The sequence below is a fragment of the Mustela nigripes genome, chromosome 16 (genome assembly GCF_022355385.1).
Source record: "Mustela nigripes isolate SB6536 chromosome 16, MUSNIG.SB6536, whole genome shotgun sequence".
NCBI lineage: Eukaryota > Metazoa > Chordata > Mammalia > Carnivora > Mustelidae > Mustela > Mustela nigripes.
This window is the reverse complement of record NC_081572.1, coordinates 17,296,761-17,320,158: the sequence shown is the minus strand read 5'-3', so window position 1 is coordinate 17,320,158 and position 23,398 is coordinate 17,296,761. Positions and strand designations below refer to the sequence as shown.

The 23,398-nt window shown below is 48.4% G+C and overlaps 1 protein-coding gene across 3 annotated transcripts in view; it reads right to left on the bottom strand.

The window, feature by feature from the left end:
• The window catches only part of PLEKHM1 (pleckstrin homology and RUN domain containing M1), a 46,378-nt gene extending 26,254 nt beyond the window's left edge, over positions 1 to 20,124 (bottom strand). The window contains exons 1-6 of one of the 3 annotated variants that reach the window (XM_059378811.1): positions 20,029 to 20,124; positions 17,245 to 17,388; positions 13,891 to 13,979; positions 11,779 to 12,026; positions 9,502 to 10,128; positions 2,076 to 2,484 (exon numbers count right to left, since the gene is read on the bottom strand). In XM_059378811.1, coding sequence (XP_059234794.1) covers positions 2,076 to 2,484; positions 9,502 to 10,128; positions 11,779 to 12,026; positions 13,891 to 13,938 — 1,332 coding nt within the window. In that variant the 5' untranslated portion in view covers positions 13,939 to 13,979; positions 17,245 to 17,388; positions 20,029 to 20,124. The remainder of the gene's footprint in view (positions 1 to 2,075; positions 2,485 to 9,501; positions 10,129 to 11,778; positions 12,027 to 13,890; positions 13,980 to 17,244; positions 17,389 to 20,028) is intronic. The other 2 variants (XM_059378812.1, XM_059378813.1) reach the window with 2 other exon arrangements.
• Positions 20,125 to 23,398: the final 3,274 nt, after the last annotated feature.

The window sequence follows — 23,398 nt, the reverse complement described above, 5'->3', positions numbered from 1 at the left end:
AACCATAATGAAATACTACTCCTTACTCCCTAGGATAGCTATAATAACAATTTTTATGGAGACAATAAGATCTGTTGGTGAGGATGTAGAAGAAAACACTGCTGGAGGGAATATAAAATGGGGAGCTGCTTTGGAAAACAATCTGGCAGTTCCTCAAAAAGTTAAATGTAGAATTACCATGTGACCCAGAAATTCTACTGCTTGGTATGCACCCAAGACAATTAAAAACATATATCTATACAGGGGCGCCTGGGTGGCTCAGTGGGTTAAAGCCTCTGCCTTCAGCTCGGGTCATGATCCCAGAGTCCTGGGATCGAGCCCCACATTGGGCTCTCTGCTCAGCAGGGAGCCTGCTTCCTCCTCTCTCTCTCTGCCTGCCTCTCTGCCTACTTGTGAACTCTGTCTGTCAAATAAATAAAAAAAAATCTTAAAAAAAACCCCACATATATCTACACAAACACTTGTACATGAATGTTCACTGCAGTTTTACTTGTAATAGTCAAAATATGGGGCAAAAACCAAATGTCTATCAACTGATGAAGGACAAAATAAAATGTAATGTGTTCATATAATGGAATCTAATCTACAATGAATTATTATTCATTGAAGTACAGATCAAGATACAAAGGGGAAAAATCCTGAAAATAATATGTTAATTGGAAGAACCCAGTCACAAAAAGATTACGTATTACATGATTTCATTTACAAGAAATGTCCAGAAGAACAAATCTATAGACAAAGGAGATTAGCTGTTGCCAGGGGATGAGAGGAGTGAGGTTGGGGCGGGGGTGGGGGGAAGGAGAATCGGATGGGGAGTCACTGCTAAGGGCAAGGGGTTTCTCTGATGCAGGATGAAAATGTTTTCAAGTTAGATCATAGTGACAGTTGCACAACCTTGCAAATATATGAAAAAAGTTGAATTATACACTTCGATTAGGTTAATTATATATAATATGAGTAATAGCTCAAAAAAGCTGTTAAAAACAAGGGTGTGTGTGCGCGTGTCTCCTAGTCTATTTCACGGCCTTGGCCCCATCCTCAGTTCTGGGACCTGGAAGTTACAGGCCAGATAAGAGACGCGCATGGATGGAGCTGAAAAAGCAAGACTATCTCTCAACACGAACCCCAGACAGCAGCTGGGATAAACTCAGGGCTTTGTGTGTCCATGTGCACAGGGGCATATAGCTTCTGACCCTGGCTGTTCATGACACAAGACAAATGCGAAATGGCCAAACAGTTTGGGTCCACAGCTTTGATGACAGTTCTCAAGCCTCTGACCCATGGCTCTGCCCAGAAGATTCCCAGGGCTGGCTTTCCCTTGGGTTATCCACAAAGTAGACTGGCTTATATTAGAACAGCATTGCCTAACAGAAATAGAATTCCAGTCTTGTGTGTCATTTTAAAATGTTCTACTAGCCACATATTTAAAATGTAAAAAGAAACAGGTGAAATTAATTTTGGATAATATAGTTAACCCAACATATCAGAAATACTTTCATTTTAACATGTAATCAGTGAAACTTTATCGAGATATTTCACATTCTTTTTTTTCATACTAAGTCTTCAAAATGTGGTGTTTATTTTACACAGCTTGTCTCAGTTTGGACTAGCCACATTTTAAGTGCTCACTGAGCGGCCATGTGTGGCTCAGGGCTGCCACACTGGTCAGCGCAGTTCTAAGTGTGGTTCATGTCGCAAGACTCAGTATTCTCAAAGCCTGGTATTTTAGATATAAATATAACAAGTATTAAAAATAACAAGTGCCAAGGAGGAAACCAAGGCCCAGTGAGGTGAAACGCCTGGCCTGAGGCCTTAGGCTGATAAGTGCCAGTGGTTAAGAACAGGAGCAGAGTCTACAGTCAGAAGAGAATTATCTTCTCCATGGGGTTGATGTGAGATGACAAGAGACACCCGTGGGAAGGGACTGGCACAGTGCCTGGCTCACATCCGCCAAGAGACATGAGGGGTTAACGCAGAGAAGGCAGAGACCCCTCGGGGTCACAAGCCCGAGATGCCCTGCACCAGCTCTGAGACAGTTCCCCAGGGCCGCCCCCTGAAAAGCTTGCACCACTCACCGGACTGGTGGGTGAGGACACCCCAAGGCTCCACGCAGCTCCGTCATCCTCCGGGGGCTTCTGCTGGCCACTCCCCTGGGCCAGCGCTTGGGCCGGCACTCTCATTGGACTGCCAGGCTGCTGGCCCAAAGCACTTCCCAGAGGGACAGCTTGGGCAGTGCCCAACAGCGGCAGGCCCAGGGTGCCAGAGGCGCAGGCAGGGGGCTGCTGCTTGTGATGCCCATCCAAAGCCACAGGGGACGCCTGCGCCGGGAGGGGCTCTGCGGGCCCATCAGACGGGATGCTGGCCTCCGGGCCAGGGAAGGAGAGTGAGGCCCGCCCAGTGGGAATCTCTGCTTCTCCACCGAGTCCGCCCAGTCCGTTGGTTGGCACAGAGTTCACCTGGGCTTTGCTGAATTCCGACAGCACCCTAGAAGTTTTTAAACAAAGAAACCTGTGTGACAGGTTGTCTGTGAGAATGCCCAAGGCTAGGGGGCAGTGGTTAAGAATGGAAAACTGCTGTTTTGTGATTTCAGAAACAAAACAAACAAAACTCTCGTCACCATCCATTGTTCCCTTGCTCCCACACAGCCCTCCTCTGACAGGCCTCACGAAACTTCTCCCCGGCTGGGACTCAGAACCCACTCCTGGGACCCGGACTGAGGGGAAGTGAGGACCCACTCTGTTCCTGGGACAGTAAGTGGACAGCAGCGTCGCGGGGGAGGTGCGAGGGCCCAGCCACCTTGGAGCCAGACTGCAGGTGAAGTCCGAGAAGCCTCCTGTGCCCAGGGCCTACCGCCGGAGATCAGAGTACACAGGGTGCGTGAGTGTGTACGCAAGCAGACACGGGCTGTGCGCCACTCCTCCAGTGGGACTGGCTCTTCCTGCCCCTCAGGGGTGTACAGGGAATGCAGGGAGCCAGTGCTACTGCCTTTGTGTACACATGCATGCACACACACACACACATGCATGGAAACATACTCCTGGGCCTTCTAAAATGAGCACTGGCTAGCGGCTGCTCCCCCTTCTCCTGAGGCTTCTGAGAATCCAAGTTCTGTTTCTCAAGTAAACCTATTTGCTGTCTCCTCCTCTGCTTATGAGCCCAGTAGAGTACATCATGGGCAAATGCAGGTTCATATGGCAACAAAGCTAGCTGGGCCCAAGAGATTGCCCTAATGGCTTAGACTGGGTCAGAAGGTATGTCAAACTCCCCTTAATGCTGGCTTAGGGAAATGAGGATTTTAGAACTCACATTTTCAACCTGATGTCTTTTGGCTGAGCTCTGCTCTTACTTAAAACATCAAAACCCCAAACAATATTTTAAGACATGCTAGTTAGTCCAGGATTGGTGACGAACCCATGCATTTACGGGCAACTGATTTTCAACCAGGAGATTTCAGTGAGGGAAGAAGACTTTTCAACAAATGGTGCTGGGATAAGTCAACAGTTCCCATGCAAAAGAATGAAGTTGGACTCCTTTCTCACATGATTTAAAAAATGAACTCAAAATGGATCAAGCTCTTAACCTTTAGAAGGAAAGGAACTCTTAGAAGGAAATAGGTATAAATCTTTGGATCAAGCAGTGGTTTCTTATAATACGACATTCAATGGATAAGCACCCAATTAAAAAACAGGTAAGTTGGACTTCATCAAAACTAAAAGTTTTTGTGCTTCAAAAGGATACTGTTAGGAAACTAAAAGGACAACCCACAGAATAGGAAAAAATATGTGCATATCTTATAGGCAAGTATTATCATATACCTGATAAAGGTCTAGTCTCCAGAACATACAGAGCTCTTAATTTGATAGTACGGGAACAAATAGTCCAACTGAAAAATGGGCAAAGGAGGGGCAATTGGGTGGCTCAGTCAGTTAAGCGTTTGCCCTCAGCTCTGGGGTCCTGGGATCCAGCCCTGCTTCGGGATCCCTGCTCAGGGAGAGGTCTTCTTCTACCCTTCCCTCTTCTCCATCCCCCACCTCCCTGCTTGTGCTCTCTGCTCTCTCTCATGTTCTCTGCTCTCTCTCTCTCTCAAATAAACAATTAAAAAATATTAAAAAAAGAAAAGAAAAATGGGCAAAGGATTTGCAGAGACAGTTCTGTAAAGGCATACAAGTACCTTTAGAGCAAGTACCTGAAAAGAGGATGAATATCATTAAATAGTAGTGAAATAAAAATCAAAACCATAAGATGCTACTATAAGCCCACCAGGATTCCTGTAATAAAAAAGGAGAGAGAATACCAAGTGTTGGCAAAGATGCAGAGGAAATGGAACTCTTACACACTGCTGGTAGAAATGTGAAATGCTGTAGATTCTGTGGAGAACAGTTTGGTAGTTCCTCAAAAAGTAAAACACAGAGTTACCATATGACTCAGCAGTTCAACTCATGGGTATAAATCCGAGAATTAAAAGACAATGTTTGCAGAAAAGTTGTACATGAATATTCATGCAATATTACTCATAACAGCCAAAAAGTAGGAATAAAACAAATGTCCACTAAATGATAAACAGATTAACAAACTGTATATCCACACAATAGGTAAAGGGTTTCCTTCCAGCGTGATGAAGGCGTTCTTCAATTATATCATAGTGATGTTGTACAGCCTTGTGAATATACTAAAACCCACCAAACTGGACACTTTAACATGGTGATTTTTATGGCAGGTGAATCGTATCACAGCAAACTAGGAGGCTCCCCATGAGAAGAAGGTGTAAACATGTTGGTGGAATAGTTACAGGGGAGGCAGGTGGCTGCTGGTTCTTGCTCTCGGCCTCACTCTGAAAAAAGACCAATGAGAATCCAAATCCAACGGAACAGCTGGCAGTGAGCAGGCACTGAGGCACTCACGGGTTCTAGACATAAAGGGGTAGTTTCCACAGGCAGAGAAGGAAGGGACATTTGTTAACCAACTGCTGTGTCCCAACTATTGTGACAGAATGGGGCCACCTTCTGAGATGAGCTAGGGATGCAAATCGCCCCTGGGAGGTGCCAGCTCTTTGTGGAGAACTGAGAGGTGGGTTGGTGACTGACCAAGAGCAGGCTCCCAGCATCCTGGCTTTGGCTGGCACACTGCTGTGGCCTCCAATAGGCTCCTAAAGTTCAAGGACTTCATTCCCTTCCCTGCAAAACATGCGTGGTAACAGCACCCACCTCTTATGAGTGTGTTCAAGGTTACGTGAGAGAACATAGGTTAAATGCTTAGTAGGGTGTGTAGCACAAAGCAAGTACACAATAAACATTAACCTCAATTTGTTACTGTGGCTGTTCTTATCATCACTGGTAAGACTACTTAGCCTCCATGGACCCGAATATAAAAATGTAAGGAAAGGAGCAGAATTACGGCAATATTCATTAGTGTTACCAAAATGGTTATCAGTTATCAATGAATCCTAATCTGTAAGACAAATTTTTTTTTTTTTTTTAAAGATTTTATTCATTTATTTGACAGAGAGAGAGATCACAAGTAGGCAGAGAGGCAGGTAGAGAGAGAGAGAGGAGGAAGCAGGCTCCCCGCTGAGCAGAGAGCCCGATGCGGGACTCGATCCCAGGATCCTGAGATCATGACCTGAGCTGAAGGCAGCGGCTTAACCCACTGAGCCACCCAGGCTCCCTGTAAGACAAATTTTAATGACAGAGTAGACTGGGTGTTGGAATAAAGAAATGCCATCCAACAATAAGAACTTGTGTGATAAAATAGAGTTTTTGCTAAACCAATGCCAAGGTCAAGGTGAAATCAAGTTCACAGAGCCTTACCAGAATCAGTGCTGGCTGTCAGAACACAAAGAGAATAAGAGAGACATTTATGTCAAGTGCAAAAATGTGCTAGAGATTTTCTTTTTTTGAGAGATGAGATTTTAAAGGAAAGGCAAAAGAAAAATTTTCAAAAACCTTTGAAAAAAAATGCAACATTGGACTAAAACCACTCTAGTCCTTTCACTTTTGTTCTGTCCAGCTCAGGGCACTTTTTTAAAAAAACTGTCTATTCAAAAATTCTAGGAATCTGTGCTTTCATTTAGAAGACACTGGAAAAAAAAAAGATGTATTATATACATATGTATACATGTGTTCATAGAGATGCCGGTATAAAATAAATAAAAAGCATGGGTGAGAGGATCTGGATGACCGCCTCCTACAGTTAACCCTGCCAAGAGATTGAGCCTGTGCTTTTCCTGTGGATTGGTGTGTGGTGGTCCATGGCACCATCTGGATGTCAGGGGACACTAATAAAAGCCCAGAGGAGGGCTGTATATGCAAAGAATCATTTCCCCCAAGAGAAGGCTTTATGACAATGACATTTGATAAATACCACTAACCATGGTTTTGCAGCTGTGAATGTTGAGACAAGTTATGGGAGAACCAACATCACAGGGACACTAGTAGTAAAATGACAATGACATCACCGACTGAGCACTCACCCCGTGTCTGGCACTGCTCTACGCACTCTATATACCTTAACTCATTAATTTTTCCTAGCATTCTTATGCCCATTTTGCGGATGAGGACATCAAGGTCAGGAATAAACTGCCAAAGGTCGTGAAGCTGGTTAATGCAAGACTCCAGCGGTCTGGCGCCTGACTCCATATTTCTAACCACTAGACTGTAGTCGTGCTTCTCAGTGATCACTGTAATTCAGAGCCAACCAACACAAAAGAAGCTATTCGTGGCATCAATCCTCTATTCACAAAGCAAACTGCAATTTGGTTTCTGGGAAAGATTAAATTAATACATTTCATTTGGAATGTTATGTGTTTTGTAGCTTATGTTTAATTTGTCGATGTTTTGATTTTACTGTTGTAGGAATTATAAGCCCATGGTATTTATGCCTAATTTTAAGTTACAAGTATTTAAGTAATATAATAAAAATAAGTGAACTATTAAATGTCAGTGAGAGTCTTTACTCTTAAGACATACCCTCTAGGGCGCCTGGGTGGCTTAGTGGGATAAGCCTCTGCCTTGGCTCAGGTCATGATCTCAGGGTCCTGGGATCAAGTCCCGCATCCGGCTCTCTGCTCAACAGGGAGCCTGCTTCCTCCTCTCTCTCTCTCTCTCTCTCTCTCTCTCTCTCTCTGCCTGCCTCTCTGCCTAGTTGTGATCTCTGTCAAATAAATAAATAAAATCTTAAAAAAAAAAAAAAAAAAAAGACATACATTTTAAAAAGAGCTGGTATCCGGGAATGCGCAAAGACTCCCTTCAAGCCCAGCTCTCAAAGCGATGGTGCTGTGTATTTGTGCTTCTGTGTGTGTGCTTCCAGTGTGTGCTGGTTCTTCACACCACTGCCCAGAGCTGGTCTGTATGTCCTGACCCTCCCCCCGAGTTCTAACGTAATGCCCAGGACACTTCCCACACAGGGTGGACAGTCACTGATTCAATGACCTACAGCTGGAATTTTCCAATCACAAGACTCATGAAAGATAAAAGCAAGACACATGACAAAGACACATGGCTGGCCTGTGGGAGGAGAGAGAGAACGAAGGGGCTCAGACAGGTGAACGAACCCAAGTCACGCCACTGGTCTAGCAGATAGGTGGGGACTGCTCCTTTTCAGCATGTTCTATCTAAATATTTCCATTTGACATTTGAAAGTTCTATCCAATCTGCTCAGAAGCCACGTCAGGGGTCTACCAGTTGCTGTTATGCATGCAATTCATTCCCAGGCATCTGATCTGATTCTCTGACAGCCCAATGAGGGAGTCTCCATTTTAAGATTTATCTATTTATTTGTCAGAGAGAGAGAGAGAGAGAGCGCACAAGCAGGGGGAGCAGCAGGCAGAGGGAGAAGCAGGCTCCCCACTGAGCAAAGAGCCCAATGTGGGACTTGATCCCAGGACCCTGAGATCATGACCTGAGCCAAAGGCAGAAGCTTAACGACTGAGCCACCCAGGTGTCCCATGGAGTCTCCATTTTAAAGATGCAGAAACAACCTCAAAGAGTAAGCGGTTTGACAGCCGTTACTGAACTTACAAGTGGCAGAACTGAGCTGGAAACTCGATCCCACCGCAAGCCAGCCCACACCAGCACCCAATCTGGTGTTATTCCTACATCAGCTGGGAACTGTGTAAAGGTCTGAACCAAGAGGATGGGGGCACCCAGGAGTAGACAAAGGTCCTAAACACAGGCTGGGGGAGCATGGGTCTGGCTGAAGGAAGCGCTTTATAAAATTTACCATTTTCTACCTATTAGATGAGCAAATACCCGGACGTTGAATAATACTTTCTGCTGACAAGGCTGAAAGGACAAAGGTACAGCCCTGACGGAGGGTGACTAGGCAGTACCTGGGAAAATCACACATCAATGTATCCTTTGGCTCAGCAATTCTGTTTCTGGAAATTTACTGAACAGAGTTACTTGCAAAGAATTAAAAGACCACATATACAAGGTTATTTATAGAAATAGGGAATTCCAATACCCACCAAATACAGGGCCGGTTAAATAAACTAACCAGCAATGGAAACATATACAACAACAACAAAAAGAAATAAAGAAGTTCTAATGCTCCAAACTGAAAACTGATATGATCTCTTCCAAAACAGAGTGTCAAACGGTATATTCATAACAGCTTTTGTGGGTAAGGGAACAGGGATAAGAAATAAAAAACATTAAAAAAAATCTGTAGATTCATATTGGTTAGATGCATTTAGAAACATCAGAAGAAAATGTAAGGAATCAATAATTATGGTGACAGAGGCGTGAAAGGCTTTTTGCTGTATACATTTTAGCCTTTTCCCAACCATAATAATAGATTATCTGCTCAAATATTACCGTTAAAAAGCCTATATAAAGAAGGCTCTGCTTGTGAGCCTGGCCTAAAACAGAGATGGTGAGTCACTATGTTGTACACCTGAGACTAATATAACATTGTTTATCAACTACATTCAAATTAAAAACATTTTTTAAAAGAGAAGGCTCTGTCCAGGCTCCCTCCACTAGTCAAGTTCATTGTTCCATGGACTCTTCCCTCCATACATCTGCTTGGCCCCTTTTGTCTACCATCTCCTCCAGTTCAGGGTCTGCATCTTTGTGAGGCCTTCCGGGAGGTCACAGAGGAGCACCCTTACCCACTGTGCTTCCCTGCAGTTTTTGGAAGTTGTACACGTAACCCTGAACTGTGAGTCTCCTTCCCTCTAGAGGCAATGATATCTTACACTGCGCCTCAGAGAGAGGAGGTCACCTGCTGGAGTTCACCCTGGGGCAGCACTGCGTACAGCCTGGTCCAGCTCTGAGCCCTACTTAGAGCCATTCTCCTCACTGCCCCATGTGGCCTCCAGTTATAGGTTCCAGCAACTCCAGTCCCTGAGGAAGAGAGATGATGTCCCCTTTGTCTTTCTGTATGTCCCTATAGTGGTTAGTGCTCAGTGACAGGCAATCACATGCTATAGGAAGGGAGACTTGAAAGAGGAAGAGAAGGAAGGAAGAGAGAGGGGGAAGGGGTTGGGGGAGGAGCACTCACTCTTGAAGAGACAGGTCTGAATCCTCAGCATTTGCTGTCCCCACGTCTGAGTCGTAGGACATAGGCTCCTCAGAACGTTCTGGACTCTTGGAGCCGTTCTCTTGGAGTAGGCAGCTATCAGAGTTTAGGCTGCAAGACAGCTGGGACGAACTGGCTGTGTCCAGGCTGAGAGAGGAGGCTGTGAGCTTCCTGTTCCGTCGGATCTTGTGTCCTGAGTGCTGGACTTCGATGTCCTCCGAGCCTGAGGAATGGGAAATTGAATCCAGAGACTCTTTCCGCTGTAGTTCTGTCCCAGAGGTAGTGAGGGGGTCAAGATCAGAGAGCGGACAAAGCCCAGAGAGAGCCAGCGGGGTAAGCGTCCACTCGTTTAGGATGGCAGACTTGTAGGAGAGCTCGAAGGACAAGGATGTCAGTCCCTGCAGGAAGCTGAGGAGGAACTCCCCCTCCTCGGCGTCTCGAAGCAGCGCTGTGGGCTGGTAGTACTCGCACAGGTGGGCCGGCTCCTGGAGGAGCAGCTTCAGGTAGCACTCCATCAGGCCGTCATTGAGGGCCAGTCGCAGCCAGGCCCGGCAGCGGCCCACGTCTGTGCTCACAAAGATCAGGTGCTCCAGCTCCGAGATGATGTGTCTGGGGATGGGACGACAGGCTTGTTTCAAGAAAGGATTTCCAATCACTGCGGTCTTGTTTTAGCCACTGGTTAGCAAGAGCCCGTCATAACAACTGCCCATATACAGAGGCTTGAAAAAATCTTGGATAACAGTGCTCTATGGGGAATTTAGAAATATTAAGCTATAACCCCCAACTTTTTGAGGTTGCTGTCATGGAGGATAATTGCCATTTTCATTACGGCTACTCGGGGGCCCCTGACATCATGTGCTCATCTAGCACACATCTGATGAGCCCCTAAGTGCAAGGTCTCTTCAGAGCCTAGAGACACAGGGTAAAGACATGGCCCTGTCCTCAATCCAGGTGACCACCTTTCAGGGGCACATGAGGCCTGTTGTCAGCAGAGCTGGAGCGGGAGTACACTATCATTTCCAGGTCTCAATAAGAGAAATGCCATAGAAAAGGCAGTATCTGAGCTAGGCTATTAAGGGATTTCAAGAGGTGAAAATGGAAGGGGAACCTTCTAGGCACAGAGGACCGAGAGAAAAAAGGCACCAAGGGCAGGAAGGCAACAGCTCTGTAACAGGAGTGGCGAGCACTCCGATTACAGCTCCAAGAGGAGGAGCGGGCATTGGGCTGCAAAGTCAGGTAAGGCAGGGTCTTAAGTATATTAAGTATCCAACCAGTGAGGCAAAGTGGGGGCACAGCCAGTAGCTGTGCATCAGAATCACCCAGGAACCTGGTCAGGATACAGACTCTGGGGCCCCCACTGAGTGAATCACACTCCAGATTTGAGAGCCTGAGGGTTTTTACACAGGGAAGTGACTTGACCACAGTTATGTAGATGTCTTGGTGGGCCGTTCTGGGTAAGATCACATCCCACATGTGCAACATGAGTTCCTGAATCCTCGATCTGCTGAAAACACCCCTCCCCTGACTTCCACAGTGCCCTGCATGTCTCGCCTGTGGGAGCGCAGCCCATCTCCGCGGGACCGGCAAACGCACTCTGCTTAGTTTCAGTTCAGTAAGTGCGGCCCAGCCGACTGGGCTAAAGACAGAATAAGATGAGGACAAGCAGAAAGCCACTGTCAGCCAGGAGTGTGGTAAGACCCTGAGACAGGGCAGTGGCAGTCATCAGGAAAAGGAAGACAGAGACCCCACAAGACACCTCGGGCCAAAGGTGGCACTAAACAGCCCTTCGAGGCCCAGCGTCAGCTCCCGGCTCCACAGCCCAGGCCATCCTCAGCAGTGCCATGGAGACAGCCGTCCCAGGGTGAATAGTCAGACAGTCTGGATTCCACTTTTTTTTTTTTTTTTTTAAAAAAAAAGGCCATCCCTTGTTATAAGGTTTAGCAATATAGATGTTCAAACACCTTGAGGCAGGGTTAGCAAACTTCTTTTGTAAAAGGCCACATAGTAAAGATGATAGGCTTTGCAGGCCACACTCTCTGTTACAACCACCTCAGTTTGCCACCGTGTGGTAATGGTGGCTCCTGCTACAGGCGACCAGCCCTGGCTGAAGGCTGAGGGGCCCTTGAGGCTTGGTCTAACAATAACCCCTATCTCGCCCATCTCTGTTCTAGAACAGACTGGCTCTGGTGATTTCCCACACAGCTGGCGAGGGAGAGTCCCGCGTCCTCCCCACAGCAAAACCTCCCCAGCTCATCTCACTTGTGAGTGACAGCTTTCAGGAGGGGCCAGAAGACGGGCTGAGGAAGAGGCTTCTGGTGGGCGCTTTTCTTCCTTTTCCCTCCGGCCTCGACTCGGATGTGCTTGGCGTGCAGGCCGTGGATAAATACGGCCTCCAGGGCGCTGCACATGGCATTGGCATCTCCGTCTTCGCTAGTGACTGCCGTGTCTGAGGACACGTACTGCTTCTGCAGCGCCTTCACCGATCCCACCAGCTTCTTCTTGATCACCTGGTCAGCGGCAGACACAACACAGCCTTTAGGAGATCCTGCAATGGGGCTGCTTCTCGCCACACACACACAAGCACCCATGCAGGCACACACATCTATGTGTGTGTCTATACAGCAAAGTTCGCACAAGCTAATTATACAAAACAAAGCCAGAGCACCGTGGTACTGATTTTTTTTTTTTTTTTTTTTTTTGCCAAAATGCAAAGGTATTTGTATATTTTTGTTTTGTTTTTTAAACTGAACTTCAAATGAAAACAACAACAGAAGAAACTGAACTTCAGTGAATTGATATCCATATAAATCTCGTGTTTAAATTCTGGTTCCATCACATTACAGCTATGCGAGCTTGGGGAACCCACCCAGTGCAGCAGGGAAGCGGTCTACCTTACTCGCCTGACTATGATTCCACCAAGAAGCAACAAGTGCTGCTTTTGAAAAAGAAAAAGGGATCACAGTCTACCCCAAGAAAGATCCCAACTGGGCAGAGGCTCAGGTGAGTGTCAGCTCGGTTGGTCACCAGCAGGGTCACCCCAGACATTTCACTTAACCTCTCTGAGCTTAATGTCCTCACCGTTAAACAGAAAGCATACTCCCTGATCTACAGCACTGCAGGGATTACCCGGAGGGCAGGACTGGTCTTTTATTCATCCTTGGATCCTTGACACTTGGCACAGTGCCTGGCACATGTAGGTACTCAGTTAAATGTTCAGCAATTAAATTATAATATAAGGATAGTCTGGTCATAATATGAGCATGTCAAAGTTACCTAAGTGTGTGGAAAAGGACTAGAAGGGAATGCAGAAAAACTGGTTTGAATCGTTAGCTGATAGGATTACAGATAAATATTTTACTGTTTTTGTTTTTATTTTAGCCCAAACAGTTCATTTTAATGTTCTCTGAAAAGTTGAATATTCTTTTTTTTTTTTAACAACAGCTTTAATGAGACCTAATTTACATAGCATAAAATTCACTCATTGAAGGTACACAGTTCAGTAGTTTTGGGTATATTCACAGAGTTGTGAAACTACAGCCACTACCTCATTTTAGAACATGTTCACTGCTTCAGAGAGACACACTGTGCAGTCACTCCCTATTCCCTGCTTCCCCAGTCCCGAGCACCCACTCATCTACTTTCTGTCTTGACGATTCACCCATTCTGGACATTCTGTATACATCAAGTCACATAGGCAGCAGCCTTCTGTGTCTGGCTTCTTTTACTTGGCATGTTTCCAAGGTCTGTCTATACTGTCACTGTGTATTGGGACTTCATTCCTTTCTATTGCCAAATCATATTTCACTGCGTGGACACCCCACATTTTATTTATCCATTCGCCGATTAATAGACATCTGGGTTGTTCCCACTTCAGGGCTATAATGCTGCTATGAACCTTCATGCACAAGTGTTTATGTGGACGTAAGTTTTCAGGTCTCCTGGGTACGCACCTAGCAGTGGAACTGGGCCACCACTTAGTCTTATGTCATTTTGATTCTAGCCATCCCAGAGGGTGCAAAGAAGTCTCTCGTGATTTTGAATGCATTTGCCTAATGTCTAATGATGTTAGGCATCTCTTCATGTACTTGTGGGTCATATGTATGCCTTCTTTGGAGAAATCCTTGGTCTTTAGGTAGCCTATATTAAATGACCATCATTTTTTGTAAATTCCCATTTTATCACCAATAAGATATTCTAGAAAGGCCAGGATCTTCTCAGAGCCTGCTTCTGCTATCACTTTTTCTCAACCCAAGGCCTCACGTTCTGGGCAGTCCTTGTTCACTTCAAAGCAAGAAAAATCAATGAAATGGCTGTCCTGTGCACCCTTCCCCACCCTTCAGCATCGTCCCCCCCCCCGCCCCCGCAGCCTACCGGGATGGCAGCCCGGGGATCCAGTCCATTCTCCACCACTGAGAGCATTTCCACTCACACAGCAGCTCCCTCGGAGAATCACATGACACCTGCAGAGACAGATGGTGGCCAGCTGAGCAAGTTCCAGCTCACCAGCCCTAGCCAACTCGCCCTCTGCCCCCAGCAGGCAGCAGGAGGTTAGCCCGTCTTCCTTAAACTGCAATGGAAGGGCATTTGAATATACAAGGAAAAGCTAAGAGTGGATTTTAAGGAAGGAAAGGAGGAAGGAAAACAAATCCGTGGGCTCAGATTTCAGGAGATGCGGAGTCCTGTATGTCATGGATGGGTCTGGCCCAAGCAGTGTCCAGAAAGGGCTCTGGATTCCACACCCAGTACTGGCACAAAAAGCAGGACATATAAGGCTGATTTAGACACTAAGGGGGCAAGGAGGTGTCAAGGGCTCACATGGCCAGGAAGCAGGCGCTCACAATTCACACTGATGGCCTGGGTCCTGCAACTGCCCCCTGTGACTCCTGTCCCAGTCTGGTGTCTGCCAGCTCAGCAGTGACAGTGACAACTGAAACAGCTTCCAGAGGGATGGCTAAACTGGAGAAGCACAGGGACATGTCTAAAGGGGGACGGGTTTGACTCTCAATTTGCTGCTAATCAGCTAAGCATGCTGGGGCACCGTAGCAGACCTCTCGGATGGAGAAAAGAATGTGGAAAATGCCTAGCACAGGGCCTGAAGGTACTAAGGAGAAATAGTATCTACAACCCTAGTGTTTGTGGCCATCCAAACCTACAGGCGGAAGACTGCCAGGAGACTGCCAAGGCGTGAATGCGTGAGTGTGAGTAGCTGAAGTAAATCCCTCAGGGCACTGGCTTCCTCCTGAGGGGGGCTGAGGTGGGAGGGCTTCCACCTGAGCCTAAAGGGGGCTGCTGGCTGGCCTGACCTCACCCCAGCCACTTGGATGGACCAGTATGGGGTAGGCACCTTCCCACCTACACAGACCTCTAGTGACCACACAGCTGAGCATGAGGGACACCCAAAACTAGATCATTGCTGTCCTTGTTCTCAAAAACTCCTGGATCCAAAGAAGTTAATAAAGCCGAGGCCCGCTAAATGGATTTTGTGCTCTTTCCACATACTGCTTCCTGCATTCCTCCTCATCACCCTGGGAGGGCTGTTTTATTATCCTGATCTAACAGATAAGAAATAGAAGCTGACCCAGGTCAAGGAACTTCCTTAGATTCCAGGGCTGATAAGCGGCAGACTCCACCACCTCCCAATAGGACTAGCCTTCTCTCACCCCTTCTGGAAGAGGCCAGTATGAGCTAGGGCTAAGGGATAGGTGGGGAGGGAGCAGGGGAAGGTTTAGGAGAGGGCTCTTTAGCTGAGGGCCCAGGTGAGGGGGTGCAAGGGAACATCAAGGTCAGGCCAGCAGGAAAGGTTTACAGAGAACAGCAGGGTGGCCCTAAATGACATTAGATGCTCTGACTTAAGCCCTGGCCTCTGGAGCTGCTGAGGGTAAACAGGACCCAGAGCCAAGCTTCCTAAGGAAAGGCATGCAGAGGGAGGGAGGTCTGTGTGTGGGGGGGGGGATGGCCCCTGCAGCACCAGCTCTGGTCACAGCACGACAGACCACCAGAAAGAATGCTGGCCCCCGGCCAAAGTCTGTTTGACCACCTCTCCTGTCGCCATGTTCCCGGCTCCTAATGCCTGAGGTTCTCAGAACCCTCTATGCTCCATGCTCTGGCCACAGGGCGATGGGAACAGGGGATGGGCTGCAGTCACAGTCCCTCCTGAAATTGTGCCTGATCCTGGAAGTGAGGTTCCTTCAAGCCTATCCTATGCAGCCCTGAAGGTCAAGTCCAGGTTCTCTGGTCCCAAGACCCTGGCATCCAATCCCTTTCAGCAATTCCAGTGGCCTAAGGCCTCCCTTTAGACCTGTTGTTCCAGACAGAACCTCAAGCTCCCAAACTGCCCTTCCCCTGGCCAGCCTTAGAACTTGGATGGCAACAATTGGAATAGTAGGTCCATTAAGGCCTCACTAATGAATTAAGCCAAAATAGAGTATTCATCGGAGGGAGGAAGGCTTATCAGTGAGTGGGTGCTCTGGCCAAGTCAGGGTCTGCTAAAAAAAAAAAAGTCAATGGACACTGAGAGGTCAGAGCAGGGCCGGACAGGAGACAACTGTGGCCTAAAACAAAGTGTCAGAAAACCCACAAAATGACAACAGTGCAGGGAAATCAAGGAGAAGAGCCACTTGACAATTCACAAAATAGGATGAGACTTTGGGGTCAGGCCAAAGTTAAGGGCACGCTTTTCTTTGCAAGTAGCCAAAGCACCCTACCTGGGCCTGCCTGTCCCCCAATGCCTCAGGGAGGCAGGAAACCGGCTCAGAGGCAGGAACATGACAGTCTAGGAGATCTCTGGGATTTGGGTCTCCTGACAGCTAGGTCACCACTCCAGCAGGCTCCTGGCAGGTCCAGACCCCCAATCTACCATCCTATGGGACTGGCTTCACTTCCTATCCTCAGAACAGTCTTCACTAAAGAACCAAACCAAAGAGGGGTGTCTCTTCGGGAGACCCAGGCTGAGGAGAACAAATAGAGAGCCTCAAACATTTATAGGCACAGTTGAGCAGAAAAGGGTGAGTGGCGTCTACCTTTAGGAACCTCCAAACCATCCTAAGTCTACCTCTGCCCTTTAGTATTGATTCACCCTGGCACAGGATCTCATTCTCTAATCTGATTTAATTCTTAAAACAATCCTGTAAGAGGAGGATGATTATGCCCCATTTTACAGAAGAGAAAACTGAGGCTCTGGAAATGGGCCTCAGGTAAGGAACAGAATTCTCTGGTTTCCTCATTCAAGTCCTATGCCTCTCAGTCCTTGGTTCAAAGAGTTGTAGGCAAACTTATTACTCAGACTGTTCTGAGGGACTCAGAAGCTCCATTTTATCTAAGAAAGCCTAAAACCAACAAGAAACAACCTTGCCCACCAGATCCGTAGCACACACTCAGGTGCCACATCTCCCAACAGCTGGTTTTACAAATGGAAACAGGTACTAGGACCCCAACCTTCCTAGGAAGGCCAATGGAGCCCCCCTGGCCCAGATCAGTGGAGCTTGATTCCAAGAACTGTCCTGCTCCCAGGCCAGCCCTGAAGATACTCCCTAAGTCCCTCTGCAGCACAGATTCTTTCCATAGTAGCTAGGTTTCAGAACTGTCCTTTCCTAAATGTTCCAATGCACAGGAAGGAAACATTCTGGTTGATTTTCTTTGTTACACGCCCTTCTATATACTTCCAATCTCACTTCCTCCAGAGACGAAGGAGAATGAAAAGAAGACAAGGGCTCAGACGAGACTTACATTAAAAGAAGAAATGGATGACCTGGCTTCACCGCTTTCGAAATACTCCATTCACCAGTAAACAGCAACCTCCTCTTCTTGGAGACTTCCCCGCCATCCGTGACAGCCTCGGTCTCTACAGCCTGAATCCGATCCTGCACCTGGCTATGCAGAACAACAGGCTGGTGTTTAAGCCCTCCAGCTGCTGCCCCAGGTGATGAGTCAGGGTTTTCAGTCGGAAACGAGTGACAGAGTTATCTTCTGATTCAGAAAGGCAGCTGATCCTCCAGACATGTGAGTGCTGAGTGAGTGAACAGCACCTCCCTCTACCTGAAGAAACTTGGGAGTTCTGGACAAGGGTCCTGTGAAGGGTGGGATGGGTGTGTGTGTCTAGGGGTGAAGGCGACTAGGCCTTTGAAGCAAATGAATACCAGCTGGAGGGCAAGAAACTTCTAGCTTGTGATTCTCAGTCTAAAGGCTAGTGGGTGAGGCCAGAAATGTGAAGTGTATGAACACTGGGTATCTTTCTTTCCTCTCTCCCTCCTCCCCTACAACACACATTTCCCCCATATTCTTATTTTTTTTTTTAGATTTATTTATTTATTTTCAAGAGAGCGAGAGAGTGCACATGAGTGGGAGGAGGGGCAGAGGGAGAGACAGAGAGAATCTTAAGCAGGCTCCCTGGCCAGCATGGAGCCCAGTGAGGGGCTCAATCTCACGGCCCATGAAATCATGTTCTGAGCTGAAACCAAGAGTCAGACACTTGTCCCACATCCCTTAGGATTCCAGCAGGGACCAAATTCTGAATGAATGAAAGCAGAAACTTTGCCCCAACTCATTCACCATTGCATTTCTAGTGCCCAGAACAGTGCATAGCCCACAGTGGTGCTCAAAATACACTTGCTGAATGAACAGATGAGTAAAATAAGAAGGCTCAGGGCAGGTATCTCCACTCCAGACTGTAAGAAGTTGGGGTATGCAACTTTTCAGTGGGAGGGCCCCTGTGGAATTCTGCCCATCATACCAAGCTGCCAATAGGCTGTGAACCCTGTAGATATATCACACCTTACTAAAGGTAGAAGGGAATTCAATTTTCAAAGAAGCGAGACTATAAATGGCAAGCAAAGACAATGGGTCCTCTTTGGGGCCCCTTACAATTGCTGCAAAACGGCCAATCCTTTGGAGTGTGGTCACCAGAATAAGAGGGGATGTGCACCCAAAAAGCCCAGGAGATCATAAATACTAACAGTGGGGCCTGGGTGTCTCAAGAAGGTCTAGTTACTGAGATAACTTGGCTCTTTAAGTTCATGGGTCACCAAAATGGTCAAAAATCAAGGACAGTACCGGCAAAAAGAGGTAGCAATTCAACAGCCTCTGAATCCACCTAATTCTTCAGCCTCCCCAGGACCCACTCACCTACACTCTTCACAACATGTAACATCACCTCTGGTACTGTTTCCCTGTGTTCCGTATTGGGACTAATCTGCAACCAGCTCTGGCTGGCGGGGAGCACTACGTAAGGGTCCCTTCTAAGTGCCAGGACAACACTTATGGACATGGTTCTGTGACCAGAGCCAACCCCACACAGTGGAAGCCTCTGAGTTTCTACAGATTACCATCCAAAAGGAAGTGGTAAGTCTCCACTGTCCCAGTCTGATGGAGTAGCCATCCCTCACCTTCCACGTATTCGGATGATACCTACCATTCCAGCAGCCAACACAAGTAATGTAATATGAATGCTAAAAACACAACCCTTGAGGACAACAGGTACAGGGGACCAGACATCCAGGGAAAAAACCCCTGAACCACAGGAGGTGGATCTCCCCTCCTCCACACTTATTTCTTATTTACCTTCGGAGGCCCTGCACCCATGCAGCTGCTCGGCAACTGCCCAGCTCTGAGAAAGCACCCTGATTTGGCTGCTGAGGGGAAGCAGGCGGGGTTGGCAGGGGACTGCTCTACGTTCTCTGATCAAATGGGAACCACGTCAAGGGAAGAATGGGTGCAGAGTTGTGGTGAAGAAATGGGGACAAGGAGACCTCATTTTAGTAACACTGGGTAGGGGTGGTAACCGGGGAGGCAAGAGCTGGGGGCAGTTTAGCAAAGACTTAGGGATGAGGGGTCCTCAGGATGGCTGGAGGTGATAAGAAAGGATGTGGTGGGCTCTGAAGTTAGGGGTTGAGTGTCTGTGAGGACACGAAAATACATGTAAAACTTAGTATAGGGCTGAGGTCAGAGTTATTAAGAAGAGGGGGTGAGCTCAACAGAGCGTCTGCTTTTGTGGTAGGTATTAAATGAGGGTGGGTGGAGGTGGGGTGAGCAGAATTTGGGGGGCTGAGCAGGGAGACTGGGATAAGAAAGCTGAGCCAGAAAAGGGGAAAACCAGAAATGGTGGGGATCAGAGGAGGTTAGCGTGGAACACTGCGGCTGTCAAAGGGGGTGAGGGGTGAGGGAAGCGGAGGGATGTGGCTGCGCTGGGGGATGGAACTGGGCTACTGTGGGGGTCAAGAGTGTGGCCGCATTTACGCAACACCAGGGATGAGGGGGTGGGGGTAAGGCCTGGGCTCGGTCCCGGGCGGGAGAAGATGGAGAGGACGGGTCAGCAGTGGCTGTGCGGGCTGAAGGGTCAGGTCAGAGTGGGGTGGGGTGCGGGGCTCAGACCGGGAAGGGAAGGGGCTCTGAAGCAGGACAGTCTCAAGGCAACAAGGGGTTTGGGACCACGGACAGAGCTGGTGGCCCACCGCCCGTTCGCGTTTCGGCCCCGACGCCCGTTCTCGCCCTCCTCGCCCCCGACCGCTAACTCACCAGAGGGAGCGGGGAGGTGGCGAGGAGCACTCCTGGCCGCAGCAGCCTCTCAGCTTCCGACCCGACGCTGCGGCCTCTCCGCCACTGACAACAGGAAACGACTCTCGCGGCGCCTGACGCAATCACGTCGGTTGGACGCCCGGTCCCGCCCCTAGCCCACGGAGCCAATCGTAGGGCTGAAGGAGCCGTGGGGGCGGGGCCAGCGCTCCCGCAAGCCCAAATTGCCAAACATCTAGCAGGTGAGCGATCTGGGAGGCTCGCAACTCTAGGACCCCAGGTGCGCGCGAAGAGGTGGGGCCACTAGGCGAGGTCACCAGCGTCGGGCGGAACGTGTCCTCCTGTCCGCCTCCAGCAGCGTCTGTGTCAATCTAGATCCTGGCTTCTGGGTTCCTGACCTCGCCTGGCCACAGCACGGTCAGTGCAACTTTGCGACTGTCTCTTGGCCTGCTGTGGGAAGGCTCCCACTTGTAAAATCGGACCAATAGCCTACCCTAGTTTTGCCTCCCTGAGGGCATCAGCGCGGGTGGTGCTTCCCGCCTGGAGGCTCTGGGGAAAAGCATACATGTTTTGATCACACCTTTTACCGAGGGAGCCTTTAGGTCCCCAGGGCTTTCTCCTGTAACCTGCTTATCAGCCCTAAGGCAGGAAGTTCAAGAGTCCGGATATTCTCATCTAGCCAGGTATTCTTCATTTGCTTTCCTTGATAGAGTTGACATTTCTTTTTCAGATGTACTCAGAAGTGTGTGTGTGTGTGTGTGTGTGTGTGTGTGTGTGTGTGTGTGTTGGGTGTCTTTTGCTTCTGATACTTCACACCTGCAGGCTTTGGTCAAATGGGAGCTTAGAGCCTGAGTGTGGGGTGAGTGCCCGGGTGGAGAGGTACTACCTGCAGGTCCAGGGGAACTTAAGGAGTATCTACAGGGCTGGTCTAGCAACAGCACAGTTCTTGGAAGCAAGCTCCAGTGATCTGGGTCAGGGGCTCCATTGGTCTTCCTGGGAAGGTCAGGGTCCCAGTGCCTGTTTCTATTTATAAAATCAGCTGTTGGAGATATGGCACTTGAGTGTGTGGGGGCTGCCCCTTCAGTAATTCTCTTTCCAGGAGTGAGAACCACCTCTTCCTGGTTTTAGACTAGATGAATCTGAGTGCATTCAGTATGGTTGATCATCAAGGAGGAAGTTAGAGATAAGGACATAGAGGCAAAGTATTCTCTTGGTGTTAAACAGGGTGGAAAGTAAGGAATTTACTAGGGAAATCCCATTTCCTAGGCAAAAGAATAGTGTTTCTTGTTAAAATAGCACAGCAAGAGCATCAGTGTCTTGACACAAGCATGCCCTCCCCCAGATGGAGCCGGCAACATTCCTCAGTTCTTCCAATGAATTTTTGCACAGCTGCTGTCTGAAAAAGCTGTGGGAACCCCCACATATAATCTCTTGTCTGCCTTTTCAGGAACCCCCATCTCCTGGTCTTTTACTTCCCAGGCCTTTTGGCTCCTCTGTAAAGTCAAGGGCTTGTCTTCCTCTCTTCATCTTGCTCTGGTGCACACTGCCACCATTCATGGGCCGTGAGTCCACCAGGTAGTCTCCAGCCGGGAAAAAAAAAAAAAATCTCACATTACCATTTCATTTGAGCAGTAATAAAGGTACATGCAACTTGCTGTGGTGCTAGGGAAGAGGGCTTGAAGGTTATCCTGGACGAGGCAACTTGTATCTGAGCTTACCAGGTGGATAAGAGGAAAGAGCACTGCAGGTGAAGAGACTGGCAGAGAAATGGCTGGTGGGTAGGAATGCGGGCTGAGCTCAAGGGACAGTGCCCGTGCGGTGCTGCAGGGAGGTGGAGAGGAAGCTAGGAGGTAAGAACAGAGGAAGGGGAGGCGGTTGGGACAGGTGGGGAGATACAGATTGGGTGAGGGGGAAAGGGAGGAGGCACAGACCCAGCTGGAGGCCAGTGTAGGAAGGGCTGAAACATTTGAAAACGCAGCTCACACACCACTGGTCTGTCTGCTTAGATTTCAAGCACAATGCAGAGTTACGAAAAAAGGCAGGAGAACTGTGAGTCGTCTGAATTCCCTGGGGACAGGTCCCACGTGTAGATTTCTGAATCGCTCTCCTACCCTGGAGTCACTCTGGGATGGGGTCCAAGAACTTTGGCTTGACCACCTCTCCTGTGCCCTGCCCTCAGTATGGATCCGAAGCTTAAGAAAATATAAGAATCTGCCTTAATTTAGGAGCTGAGGGATAAGGGATTAACATTTGTGCAAATGCTTCTGTTGTGTGCCAGGTGGGAACTGTGATTTGTCCTCATCAACCACCAAAAACAGACTTAAGAGAAGCTGAGTAACTTGGCCACACTACTAGTTAATGAATGGTAGAGGAAGGGCTGTCAGCCAGCTCTAATTCTAGTTGGAGGGCTGGCATAGATCAGTGGCAGAGCAAGTGGGGTTTGGAGCCAGGAATGCTTCGGTTTGAACACCAGCACATACTGTTCCCTCGGCCTTCCCTACGATATGCGGGGCAGACAACCCAGCAAGTGTGGGGCTAAGACCACTGCCACGGTCAGTGGTTTTCACAGGCCCCTTGAGGTAGTACCGAAGATAGAAACTTCTTCTAAGTTTAACTGATGATGAGAAAAGAGAAGTCAGAACACCCTGAGGCCCCTTAGCCTCAGGCAGAGGGGCCAGGGTGTGTGCCTTCAGGTAAATTCCCCCACACTATCTGAGCCTGCATTCTCTCATCTGTAAATTGGGGGAAATATCAATTGATGTGTAGATTAAGCTAGATAATATACTTAGGATGGTTTCTGGCCTGCAGTAAGCATGTGGAGATGACCAGCTGTAGGGCACCTGGGTTGGTTAAACGTCTGCCTTCAGTTCAGGTCAGTCCTGGGGTCCAGCCCACAATGGGCTCCCTGCTCAGCGGGGAGACTGCTTGCCCTTCTCCCTCTGCCCCTCCCCCAGCTCATGCTCTCTTGCTCCTCTCTCAAAGGGATGAATAAATTCTCTTTTTGCTTCTTTTTACAAAAATTTATTTATTTAAAAGATTTTATTTGAGAGAGAGGATTTGAAGGGAGCAGATTCAGGGCTCAATCCTAGGACCCTGAGATTATGACCTGAGCCAAAGGGCAGACACTTAACCGCATGCACCACCCAGGAGTCCCTGTGATGAAGTCCCAGAACCTAAGTCAGGTTCGGTGGGGTGAGGAGGTTCGGAGCCGACGACTAAAGAAAGAATTCTTAAGACGTCATTGGTGCAAAATGGTGGTTTATTAAAGCACGGGGACAGGGCCCGTGGGCAGGCAGAGATGCGGCCGCCCCGGGTTGTGAGGGGTGGGCAGTCAGGGGTGCCTGAGGAATGCTACACCTATGGAGGGGAGTGG